At 40.1% G+C, this 12,504-nt stretch overlaps 1 protein-coding gene across 1 annotated transcript in view; it reads left to right on the forward strand.

The window, feature by feature from the left end:
• LOC103079147 (serine/threonine-protein kinase ULK4-like) overlaps nt 1-12,504 on the forward strand; it is a gene marked incomplete at its 5' end in the record, with an annotated part of 395,550 nt that overhangs the window by 59,463 nt on the left and 323,583 nt on the right. The window contains one exon of the mRNA XM_007464471.1: nt 5,739-5,831. Within this exon, the coding sequence (XP_007464533.1) occupies nt 5,739-5,831 (93 nt within the window). The remainder of the gene's footprint in view (nt 1-5,738; nt 5,832-12,504) is intronic.

The following is a 12,504-nucleotide window of genomic DNA, read 5'->3' on the forward strand; positions in this document are numbered from 1 at the left end:
GCCATCAAGCCCTCAGCCACTGCCACCACGCCAGACTGTGCACCCTGGGGGGATTCAGAATGGAGAAAAGCAGGACACTGGCCCCAGATAGCTAAGGTGCATATCAAAGGAATGATTTCAATCAGCCCAGACTCTTGCATCTTCCCATACAGAGAAAAGTGCTAGATTCGTTCACTTGAGGTGCCTGGTTTTTTTTTAATCGACAGTAATCTTTTGATGTTCCGACCACCTGCCTGGTTTTTGTTACAAAAACTCCTGTATGTCCTGGCTCCTCCCTTACTTCTCTGGAGTAGTTCCTCAGATCGACCTGAGAGGCTGCCTCTCAGGCTTAAGTCCTCAACAAGTCTGCCAAATAAAACGTAATTCTCAACTTTTAGGTTACGCTTTTTTTTTTTTTTTTTTTTTTATCGACAGGGGGAAATGGAGGGAGGGCCTATTTTATTTTATTTCAATAGCATAGTCAGGGAAGGCTTTATGCCAGGCAGCAAGCCGTGGGGAAAAAATGCACTGAGCAATTTGCCTTTGGTAGGCTGGAACCACTTTGTGAACATGTTTTGTTCTATTTTCATATTTTTCTTTAGCTTTGAGTATTTTGTATTGAAAAGAGATCATGCTGATATAAATGTGTTTACAGTGTTTTTATGACAGTAGGACATACAGCATTTCTCTCCTGGGGAAAGTGAGTACTGTCTTTTTTTTTTTACAATTCTCTTGTGACCTGTACAATCATCAAGGCCATAATGACTTCATAAATTATTAAGGCTTTGTTTTTTAAAATCTCAGAAAGGACTGTATCCTTGACAACTTAGAATTGTATTTCCTTTTAGAAATTTGAATTTATAAATGGATTTTATTAGTTGCAACACACTGTGGAGTTGATGTCTCTGAAATAATATCCAGCAAAGTCATGAGTTTCAGTACCTGATTTTTGTGTTGGTGGCTCGGAGGACATCCAGATGTTTCTGTATTGCATCTATGTCTCCCTTAACTACACGTATTCTATGTTAAAATAGGCATGAACTTGACCATCTTTGATGGGAATTAGAATATATAGGAGTATTTCATTTTTGGCCATTCCTTAGATAAGGTTTTTTTTGCAGATAATATTTAATTAAATATTTTTGCACCAAAAGAAAGTTCCACTTTGTTCTTTTTACTTAATCCTTTTATGTTTTGAGTGTGTACCTAAATCAGTGCATTTAGGTGGAGTGATTTTTCCTCTTTTGGGGGTGCAACCTATGGGAATCTGAATTGGGATAATTTGGGAGTTAGAGTAAAGGTAAAGGCACTTTCATCCTTCTGAATCGGAATAATTCTAGTGATCCAGTTCTTTGGATAATATTTTGTAAACCTTAAGTGTTGCTTTAGTGAAGTCATTGTTTGGTTGGTTTTTTTTAGCCTTTCAGGCCTTCATAATGAAAATTTGCCGTTGATTCTATCGAAGAAGCCCGGACATTAGGGCTTACTATCTGAAATTATATTTAATACTTATTTTGAAATCTTACCTTTTTCTCACTTAAAAAGTGTAATATAGGGCTTCCCTGGTGGCGCAGTGGTTGGGAGTCCGCCTGCCGATGCAGGGGACGCGGGCTCGGGCCCCGGCCCGGGAGGATCCCGCGTGCCGCGGAGCGCCTGGGCCCGTAAGCCGTGGCCGCTGGGCCTGCGCGTCTGGGGCCTGTGCTCCGCAGCGGGAGAGGCCGCAACGGTGAGAGGCCCGCGTACCGCAAAAAAAAAAAAAAAAAAAAAAAAAAAAAAAGTGTAATATATATATATATGTATATATGTATCTTCCCACCATTTGTTTATTTCTCCATCCACTTATGTATCCATGTAACTACTGATATGCTTAAGTATCTGTGCATCCATGCAAGACAATAGAGTGTCGCGTAGAACTTAGGTAACATAAAAACACAAGATTGGAAAGTCTCAAGATATCAACTATTTATTTGATTTATGCCCTTTCTCAGTTCATGAAATTTTGGAGTTGACTCAAGATATCACCTAGTACAAATGTTGGAAGAACCTTTACAGAAAATGCCCAAAAGAGTAGGCTGTCTTCCCCTTTCTCATAGCAGTCCAGGCAAAGTCCTCAGCCTTCTCCAAAGGTAGATTTCACCTCCATGCTTTTGCTGTAGCCTTCTCTTTATCTAACCCCACACATCTCCTTCCTTTAAACTCTTTAAGCCTGGAATCCACCTTGCACTGTTACAAATGCATTTTAACATAATGCCTTCCTCATAGCTTCCTTTGCTCAGAAACCTTGAAACCTTTAGGTTGCAGAAAATAACATTAATAGTTCTTACCCAGCCATTCAGGACTCTCAGTGTTTTGCCTCTTGCCTACCATTTTATGTTAACATCTGCCTTCTCCACTGTATGGTTTCTCCATTCCTGGTGAGATTTGCTTAGTACTTTCTGAAATTTCCGCCTTGGAACCTGTGTCTTCCTCCTACCCCCAGACATCATACTGTGAATATCTGTATCTATACTTATATAACACTCTTTTATTGACTGTCTTACCTATACCTACCTTACCTATACCTACATTTATAAATGTTTTAAAATCATTAAACAATTCCTGGTTAGTAAATATCTAGGATTTTCCCAGTATTTCACTATTATATGTACTGCTACGTGGTTCTACATATTCTTAAGTCCCTTTAAAAATATGTCATATTTTTCAGCCCTCTTGAGATTTTCTCTATTATATTTCTAACTAATTGTCCATATCTTCTCCTCTGCTTTCTATACAAGCATGTGGGTAAGGACATCCCATGGGCAGCTTTTTAAAATTCATAGTTTTGTGGTCCTTTCCTCAGTGATTCCAGTAAGTCTGGGAGTGGGGACGAGGGGAGCTGGTCATCTGGGGTATGTGAGTGACTCCTAAGAAGCTTCCTATCCCTACTTCTGTTGAAATTCTCTGGCTGACAATTTGCAAATACCAGTAATCAGTGGAAGAGTGCATTCTTCTCTTATCTCTGACTTTAATGCCTCACTATAAACTCAGCAGTGCCTCAGTTTCCCTGTTAAGGATGTGTGCTGCAAACGCTTAGCTCAGCAGATGTGGGGTGGTTCAAACCCTGCACGTTATGAAGAAACTGGCTCTTGACTCCCTTCTGGAAGAGTACTTCTGAGCCTTTGGAGTATCCTTCCTGATAAGAGAGTCTGTATCCCTGGGGCCTTGAGCCATGCCAGATAATTCACACTGACACTGTGAATTAAGGCGGGGCATTAGGCCACACCATATCAGCTTGACCCTTGGAGGGGCTGGAGACAGAGGTTAGCCGCACAGGCATTCCACACCCAAGGGACTGACTGCTAATAAAACCCTGGATGCCAGTGCTTCCCTGGCTGGCCGTACTCCACACGTGTTGTCACGCATCGTTGCTGGGACGATTAAGCTCTGTCCACACAACTCCACTGGGAGAGGACAGCTAGAAGCTTGTGCCTGGTCCCTCCTGCACTTTGTACTATGTGCCTTTCATCTTTGCTGATTTTAACCAGTATCCCTTCTCTGTAATAAACCGCAATCGGGAACGTAACAGCTTTCCTGAGTGCTGTGAGTCCGTCTAGCAAATCCTTGAACCTAAAGGTAGTCTTGGGTGCCCCCAATTGAGGATGATAAGAGCTTTCTATTTTATAAGACTATTAAGAAAAGGAAAATGCTGAGTTGTTCCTTTTTTAAAAAATTTCGAATTGTATGTTAATTTTACAAATACATTTTTATCACCTCTAAAGATGTTCCTTGATTTTTGTTTTATTCGTATGATAAAATGTCTGTCTGGTTTGCCTCAATTTGATTTTTATTTGTTAATATTTTATTTATGAACGATTGGTATTTTGTCTTCTCTCTTTGTTGTACATGGGTGAATCTTTAATTGCTGTAGTTTTAAAATATTTCATAAGAAAAATGACTAAAATATGGTACTTCCTGGCTCCTTAAACAGAGTGTTCTACCCAGTTTAACATTTTCTTGACTCACTACCCCCGTTTCTTTTTGTTTTTTTGTTTTTTGTTTTTTTTGCTGTACGGGGCCTCTCACTGCTGTGGCCTCTCCCGTTGCGGAGCACAGGCTCCGGACGCGCATGCTCTGCGTCCGTGGCTGGGGGGCCCAGCCGCTCCGCGACATGTGGGATCTTCCCGGACCAGGGCACGAACCCGTGTCCCCTGCATCAGCAGGCGGACCCTCAACTATTGCACCACCAGGGAAGCCCACTACCCCCGTTTTGAACATTACGGTGTGTAATGGGCCCTCAGGTCCCACTGGGGGATGAGCGGCTGCTTCCTCTGCGTTAAATTCTCCCTGGGCTGCTTTCTGCTAGGAGTTCTTGGGTTTGCTTTCTTTTGTTTTTCCTATGCTTTCAAGCCCCACTTCTTGTAATTCTTGGGTTGTCTTTCTGTAATAGTCCCTCTCCTCCCTTTATTGGCTCCTTTTTTAAAGACTTAGAGGCTTTAAAGGGCTTAGGGCTTAGAGGCTGCATAATTAAGCTTGTTATGTAATGATTTCCAAAATGAGAGTAAATAGGCTCTGAGTAAGAGCCTGGGGCCCTCTTCTCTAGAGGATAAAGCATCTGCTTCATGTCATGGAGTTTTAAATACACATTTTGGATTTTTGGAGATGTTTTGCTCCCTCGTTAGTTGGTTGTTCTGGAGAGTTAAGTCGTAAAGTTGATTGGTTACTTTGTCCATTTATTCATTCATTCATTTGGTGCTTATTAATTGAGCATCTACATGGTATTGTTTACTGGATAGCTGAACCTAAGTAGGTCACACACAGTGTGCAGGCCAGCTCTGTATCTAGCAAATAACATGGGAGTGCAGTGGGAACTTTTGAAGAAGACATTTTGAGTTTTATTCTCTCTGGTAATACTTTTCATTTCAGGTTCTAAAGTATTAATAAGAATGCCATTCACAAAGAGTTGACATAGCAGATCTGAGACTGCTCTCCTGAGAAAGCCCTGCTTGCAAGGTTGGCCTCGGCTGCCATCTTGGAACTTGGCTCTCAGAGAGCTGCCAGTCAGTGTTTAACTGATGAGGGTAGTCCACTGTGCCCAGACTGTTTGTGCAGACAGTCTGGTTTATGCTGGATGCCTGCTTTCATTATTGGAGTCTGGGATTTTTGATACATGTTAGGTTGCCTATGCGACCAGCCCCACGTGATAAATACCTAGGTCACTTGAGTGTCTAATGGGCCCTTGGGCAGTAACATCACGCACACATGCTGCGTTTTTGTGGCTGAGGGGAGAGTGTGCTCTGTGTGACTGCTCGTAGGAGGGAGAGAGGATAAGAAGGTTGGACGTAGAATCTTCCAGCCTCCACCTGTGTCTGTCTCCCTTATGACTCAGCTGTGTGCCCTTGTTGTGCTGCTGTATAAAGTCTGTACTATAAATACAACTGTATGTGAGTCTCATGAGTCCTCTAGAATCCCCAAATGTGAGGGTGGTCTTGCGACACCCGACACAAATGCCTGATGTTTCTGGGCCTCTTACTGTGTGCGCAGCTCAATACTAATCATTTTACCTGCATTGTCTCATTGAACTTTCCCAACATCCCTGCTCTGTGAGGTAGGTAGGTCAGTATCATCACCACCATTGGCAAGTGCCGGTCCTATATCTCATACATTTATTTCAGTATCTATTTTCTTCCACATGTTTAAAACATGGAATATTGTTTCTGTTGTTCAGAGGAAATGTTAAGTGACAAAAGCACTGAGTGTTTTTAATCACGTTGTCATTTCAGGTACGAGCACATCCTCACGGAGCCTGACCCCGTACCAGCATATGCTCTGAAGCTGCTAGTTGCCATGACTGAACACAACCCAACTTTTACCAGGTACTGTCACTTCAAATTTTCTTTTCTTTGTTTCTCATCTAGAAAGTGAATTTTCTGTGTTCTGAAAATGTTGTTAAAGATGATGAGATTCTACAAGGCTTATGTTTGAGTTACCAAAGTGGTAAATTTTCATGTTTTATGGTTTGTAGTATCCATCATCTATGGTGTTTTGGGTCATGTTCTCAAGTTTTTATTCTTTATTAGAGCTTGCATACTGTGGAATTCATAATGCTTTAAAATGATAAATTCTTTAAAGAGAAAATACTAACGCATATACTTTTATTCTTTTTAACATCTTTATTAGAGTATAATTGCTTTACAATGTTGTGTTAGTTTCTGCTGTATAACAAAGAGAATCAACTATATGTATACATATATCCCCATGTCCCCTCCCTCTTGCGTCTCCCTCCTACCCTCCCCATCCCACCCTTCTAGGTGGTCACAAAGCACTGAGCTGATCTCCCTGTGCTATGCGGCTGCTTCCCACTAGCCATCTGTTTTACATTTGGTAGTGTATATATGTCAGTGCTACTCTCTCACTTTGTCCCAGCTTACCCTTCCCCCTCCCCGCGTCCTCAAGTCCATTCTCTACGTCTGTGTCTTTATTCCTGTCCTGCCCCTGGGTTCATCAGAACCATTTTTTTTTTTTTTTTTTTAGATTCCACATACATTCCATTCCATGTATGTGTTAGCATATGGTATTTGTTTTTCTCTTTCTGACTTACTTCACTCTGTATGACAGTCTCTAGGTCCATCCACCTCACTACAAATAACTCGATTTCATTTCTTTTTATGGCTGAGTAATATTCCATTGTATATATGTGCCACGTCTTCTTTATCCCTTCATCTGTCGATGGACACTTAGGTTGCTTCCATGTCCTGGCTATTATAAATAGAGCTGCAATGAACATTGTGGTACATGGTTCTTTTTTTTTTTTTTAACATCTTTATTGAGGTATAATTGCTTTACAATGGTGTGTTAGTTTCCGCTTTATAACAAAGTGAACCAGTTATACATATACATATGTTCCCATATCTCTTCCCTCTTGCGTCTTCCTCCCTCCTACCCTCCCTATTCCACCGCTCCAGGCGGTCACAAAGCACCGAGCTGATATCCCTGTGCTATGCGGCTGCTTCCCACTAGCTATCTACCTTACGTTTGGTAGTGTATATATGTCCATGCATCTCTCTTGCTTTGTCACAGCTCACCCTTCCCCCTCCCCGTATCCTCAAGTCTGTTCTCCAGTAGGTCTGTGTCTTTATTCCTGTCTTGCCCCTAGGTTCTTCATGACATTTTTTTTCCTTAAATTCCATATATATGTGTTAGCATACGGTATTTGTCTTTCTCTTTCTGACTTACTTCACTTCGTATGACAGACTCTAGGTCTATCCACCTCATTACAAATAGCTCAATTTTGTTTCTTTTTATGGCTGAGTAATATTCTATTGTATATATGAGCCACATCTTCTTTATCCAGTCGTCCAATGATGGGCACTTAGGTTGTTTCCATCTCCGGGCTATTGTAAATAGAGCTGCAATGAACATTGTGGTAAATGACTCTTTTTGAATTATGGTCTTCTCAGGGTATATGCCCAGTAGTGGGATTGCTGGGTCATATGGTAGTTCTATTTGTAGTTTTTTAAGGAACCTCCATACTGTTCTCCATAGTGGCTGTACCAATTCACATTCCCACTAGCAGGGCAGGAGTGTTCTGTTTTCTCCACACCCTCTCTAGCATTTATTGTTTATAGATATTTTGATGATGGCCATTCTGACTGGTGTGAGGTGATACCTCATTGTAGTTTTGATTTGCATTTCTCTAATATTAATGATGTTGAGCATTCTTTCATGTGTTTGTTGGCAATCTGTATATCTCCTTTGGAGAAATGTCTGTTTAGGTCTTCTGCCCCATTTTTGGATTGGGTTGTTTATTTTTTTGTTATTGAGCTGCATGAGCTGCCTGTAAATTTTAGAGATTAATCCTTTGTCAGTTGATTCATTTGCAAATATTTTCTCCCATTCTGAGGGCTCTTTTTTTTTGATATTGAGCTGCATGAGCTGCTTGTATATTTTGGAGATTAATCCTTTGTCCGTTGATTTGTTTGCAAATATTTTCTCCCATTCTGAGGGTTGTCTTTTGGTCTTGTTTATGGTTTCCTTTGCTGTGCAAAAGCTTTGAAATTTCATTAGGTCCCATTTGTTTATTTTTGTTTTTATTTCTGTTTCTCTGGGAGGTGGGTCAGAAAGGATCTTGCTGTGATTTATGTCATAGAGTGTTCTGCCTATGTTTTCCTCTAAGAGTTTTATAGTGTCTGACCTTACATTTAGACTTTAATCCATTTTGAGTTTATTTTTGTATAAATGACTCTACTGCCCAAAGCAATCTACAGATTCATTGCAGTCCCTATCAAACTACCAATGTCATTTTTCACAGAACTAGAACAGAAAGTTTCACAGTTTGTGTGGAAACACAAAAGACCCTGAATGACCAAATTAATCTTGAGAGAGAAAAACAGATCTGGCAGAATCAGGCTCCCTGACTTCAGACTATACTACAAAGCTACAGTCATCAAGACAGTATGGCGCTGGCACAAAAACAGCAATATAGCTCAGTGGAACAGGATAGAAAGCCCAGAGATAAACCCACACACTTATGGTCCCCTAATCTATGACAAAGGAGGCAAGAATATACAATGGAGAGAAGACAGCCTCTTCAATAAGTGGTGCTGGGAAAACTGGACAACTACATGTAAAAGAATGAAATTAGAACACTCCCTAACACCATACACAAAAATAAACACATATACTTTTAAAAAGTCAGTTCTCGCCTCATTGTACTGAACAGTTATTTATTAAAACTCTGTAGTATTTATAGACTATAATTTTTCTGCTTTTCTTAGAATTATTTTTTAAAAAAAATAAATTTATTTATTTATTTTTGGCTGCTTTGGGTCTTTGTTGCTGCGTGTGGGCTTTCTCTAGTTGCAGCGAATGGACTACTCTTTGTTGTGGTGCATGGGCTTCTCATTGTGGTGGCTTCTCTTGTTGCGGAGCACGGGCTCTAGGCGCACGGGCTTCAGTAGCTGTGGCTCGTGGGCTCAGTAGGTGTGGCTCGTGGGCTCTAGAGTGCAGGCTCAGTAGTTGTGGTGCACGGGCTTCATTGCTCCGTGGCATGTGGGACCTTTCCTGACTAGAGCTCGAACCCGTGTCCCCAGCACTGGCAGGCGGATTCTTAACCTGTGCGCCACCAGTTAAGTCCGTATTATTTATTTATTTTTTTAGTTGACATATTTTCATTGTGTAGTGGAGAGCTTTTTGTCTTTATTGAAGACCCTACCTGTGATGATACCAAATTTTTTAGTGCTAGTTGCCTAGGGTAGCAGCAGCTGTCTCACACTTGCAAAGAACGGTTTGTCAGAGAGCACCCAACTCTGCAGAAAGGCAAGAGAAGAGTTGTTGCTTTCAAACAAGAAGACTAGTTTTGGTTGTATGGATGATGTGTGAGGACCTTTTGGGTTTGGATCCTGTACCTGTAGGTGCAGTGCACCTGTAGAGTTTCCCTTTGATCTTTCTCAGAGAACTAAATCATACAGTCCCAACCACTTGGATTTCACCTGGTCTTCTGTTTACAAGTCCTGCATAGTGATGAGCCAGCATCATATTGTTAGTGCTGAACAAGAAAGGCTATTTGTAGAGTATCTGTATTGAGTGAAAGGCTGACCTAGGACAACCTTCTCAAGGGGTGTGCCAGGGCCCGGGGTATGCCATGACCCAGTCGCAGGGCTGCCCCGGTGCTCTGGGTCTTCAGGTCAGCCACAGTGTGGGGCCTGTCACAGCTCTCAGGCCTATGTCCTGCTGTGAGCAGCCTCATTTGTTTCCAGCGAGTGACATATAAACATTACTGTGTACTCCCTGTGCCACGTTGCAAAACAATTTGGGGAGCACTTAACCCTTTATATTGTTGGCAATTCTGAATCCTGTGTTTCTGTAGTCTTTTAAAAGTCTGTCCAATGAGCCTTCTAAATTTCTCACTCAGAAGGCACCATTCTCTATTCCTACAGAAGAAATTTATGTCTAAAGAGTGAATCTGTGTTAGGAGTTAAAGCCAAATTCAGATAGTTGTTTCTTTTCTGGACCTTTGATACCAAGTGGGAATATTGTATACTGATTTTATCCTTTCATTAGATCGAACAGATTGCATTTCCTTTTTTTTTATGTTGACTCTTGCTCATTGATGTGGCATGTTTTCAGGCTACTTTCTCTTCTTGCCAAGTCTTTATTAAATTCATCTGAATTTCCTCATATTGAGGGAAAAAACCTAGTGAGATGGAAACAGATAACTGATGACCTATAACCTTTTTATTTTAAAATGGTTAGACACTAGGTTTAGAAGTCAGTTTATTTTTTTTTTTAGTTTACAAGCAGAATTCAATGGATTAACTTTTATAAACATTTTTCTTTGTTTTCCTTGCATAATTAATACTTGAATATGTTGTCTTTGTATTAAATTCCAACACTGTGATCAAGAGGTCCCCTGGGCTTCCTCATTCCTCACCACTGCTGCACAGGTCTCTCCCCCAGGGCTAATACTTGTTATTATTTTGGTGGGTGTCCTTCCTGAACTTTTTGGGGGGCTATTTAAATTCAGTATGTATATACTGAATTTAAATAGCTTTGCTTTGTGGTGGTCAGTTTTTTAAAAAATCATAGATAGTATCATTGGGTATGTGTTTTCCTGAAATTTGCCTTTTCATTTATCAAAATTATTTGAAGTTCTTTTTGTATCAGTATTTATTCACACTCTTGGCAATATCTTTGCCAAAATTACGGATGAAAATGGGATTTCATTTTATTTTGCATTCACTTATCTACTGATAAGCTCGAACCTCTTAATATTTATTCACTAAATTCAATAGTAAAAGGTCCACAGCTTTCAACTGTCAGTTCTACTTCTAAGTATCTGTTCAAGAGAAAAACTCATATATACACAAAGATTTCTGCCTAGGCAAATAATTTTTAAAATGAGAAAAATGGTTTTAAAATTAAGTTGTGTTATAGCTATAATAAACACAACTATGTAAGGGTTTGAAAGGGCAAGATACATTTTGAATACTGCTTTACAAAAATATCCTAATAATTTTGTAAACTGAAATTGTTTATCACCCCCAAACCCCATTTAATTTCCACTCTGCCTTTTGTAGGGTCTCTTTCTGTATTCACTGTTCTCTTCTGTTTGCCTTTTCTCTTGAAACAGGATATTAAAATGAGAGTTGTTCCGTGTCGATTTTGGCTGAGGCTCCAGAGGTCCAGAGCAAAGCATTAAAGGCCTATTTCCACCCACCTGCTCTCTTCTCCCCAACCCCTTCTAAAGGGAGGTGCTAGATCCCACAGGCCCTAGCAACCTGTGTGCATTTTGCAAAATCCATTCATATACCTTGAAGGGGGGGTGAGGGAAAGGAAGTTTTTTATTTCCCTAACTGGATTTTCTTTTTATCTCAAAAACGAATTTTAAGTCCAACATTTGAAAATGGTTAATACATGTCTATTTGGGGGAAAAAAACAATATAAAAAGATAATACCGAGAAGACCTGTTCCTTCCTCTGTCCACTGTGGTCTTTCCTCATCTTCCCATTATATCCCTTACGGCTGACTGCTTTATTGCTTTTATGTCCAGAGGCAAACTAATGTGACTGTGTGTTTTCTCATTTCTCCCTTTCACACACAAATAGCATATTATGTATGTTTTTCTACCCTATGACGTTTTTCCCCAATTTTGTTTCTGTGTCGATACATAGAGAGCTTCCAGGTTGTGTTTTACAGTTATAAACTCTTCCATTGTATAGATATACCATACTTTGTCTCATTAATGCCTAATGGATAGACTTGAGTTCTTTCTAATCTAGTGATACAACAAAGAATGAGTAATCTTATATTCATACTTCATTTTGAATGTATGCATGTACGTCTTACAGGCTAAATCCCTAGATATGGTATTTGTGAATCAAAGGATAAATGCACTTAAAATTTGTTTTCAGGTTCGGCCAAATTGCCCTATGGTGGGGACTTTACCATTTTGCATCTCCAAAGGACATGTTTGAGGATGCCTGGCCCCCTACAACCTTGCTATCAGAATTTGTTGTTAAACTTTGGAACTTTGCTAGCGTGATGAGAGGTTATTTCATTGTAATTTTAATTTGCATTTTCCTTTTCATGAGTGCAGTTGAATATTTCTTTATATGGTTAAGGGCCATTTGTATTTTGCTTTTTGCTCATATGAGCTTTGCCATCAGTCCTTGGTCTTGGCAATGCCACCCTTCAAACTGAAACACCTCCTGCTTGGCTTTCCATTGCACAAATACGTTACAGGCCACTAATCCGTTTTACTTCTAACAGTGTCTGCATTATTCCTATTTTTTTTTTGCTGTCGTGAGTAGCGTGACCATGGCTGTTACTTTGTATGCTACTTGTGAATCCATGTACGTGTCTCCATTGTGTATCCCTTCTAGAATGGAAATACTGTCTCACAGAGCTTGTGCTTGCCCAGATCCAGTAGATACTGCCAAGCAGTTTTCCAAATTGGTTGTACCAATTTACATTCCTACTAGCATTGTTCACAAGGTCTGGTTGTCATGTAAGCTTTTAAAAATTTTTTTTTTTTTTTTTTTTTTTTTT

The sequence above is a fragment of the Lipotes vexillifer genome, unplaced genomic scaffold (assembly GCF_000442215.2).
Source record: "Lipotes vexillifer unplaced genomic scaffold, Lipotes_vexillifer_v1.1 scaffold798, whole genome shotgun sequence".
Lineage (NCBI taxonomy): Eukaryota > Metazoa > Chordata > Mammalia > Artiodactyla > Lipotidae > Lipotes > Lipotes vexillifer.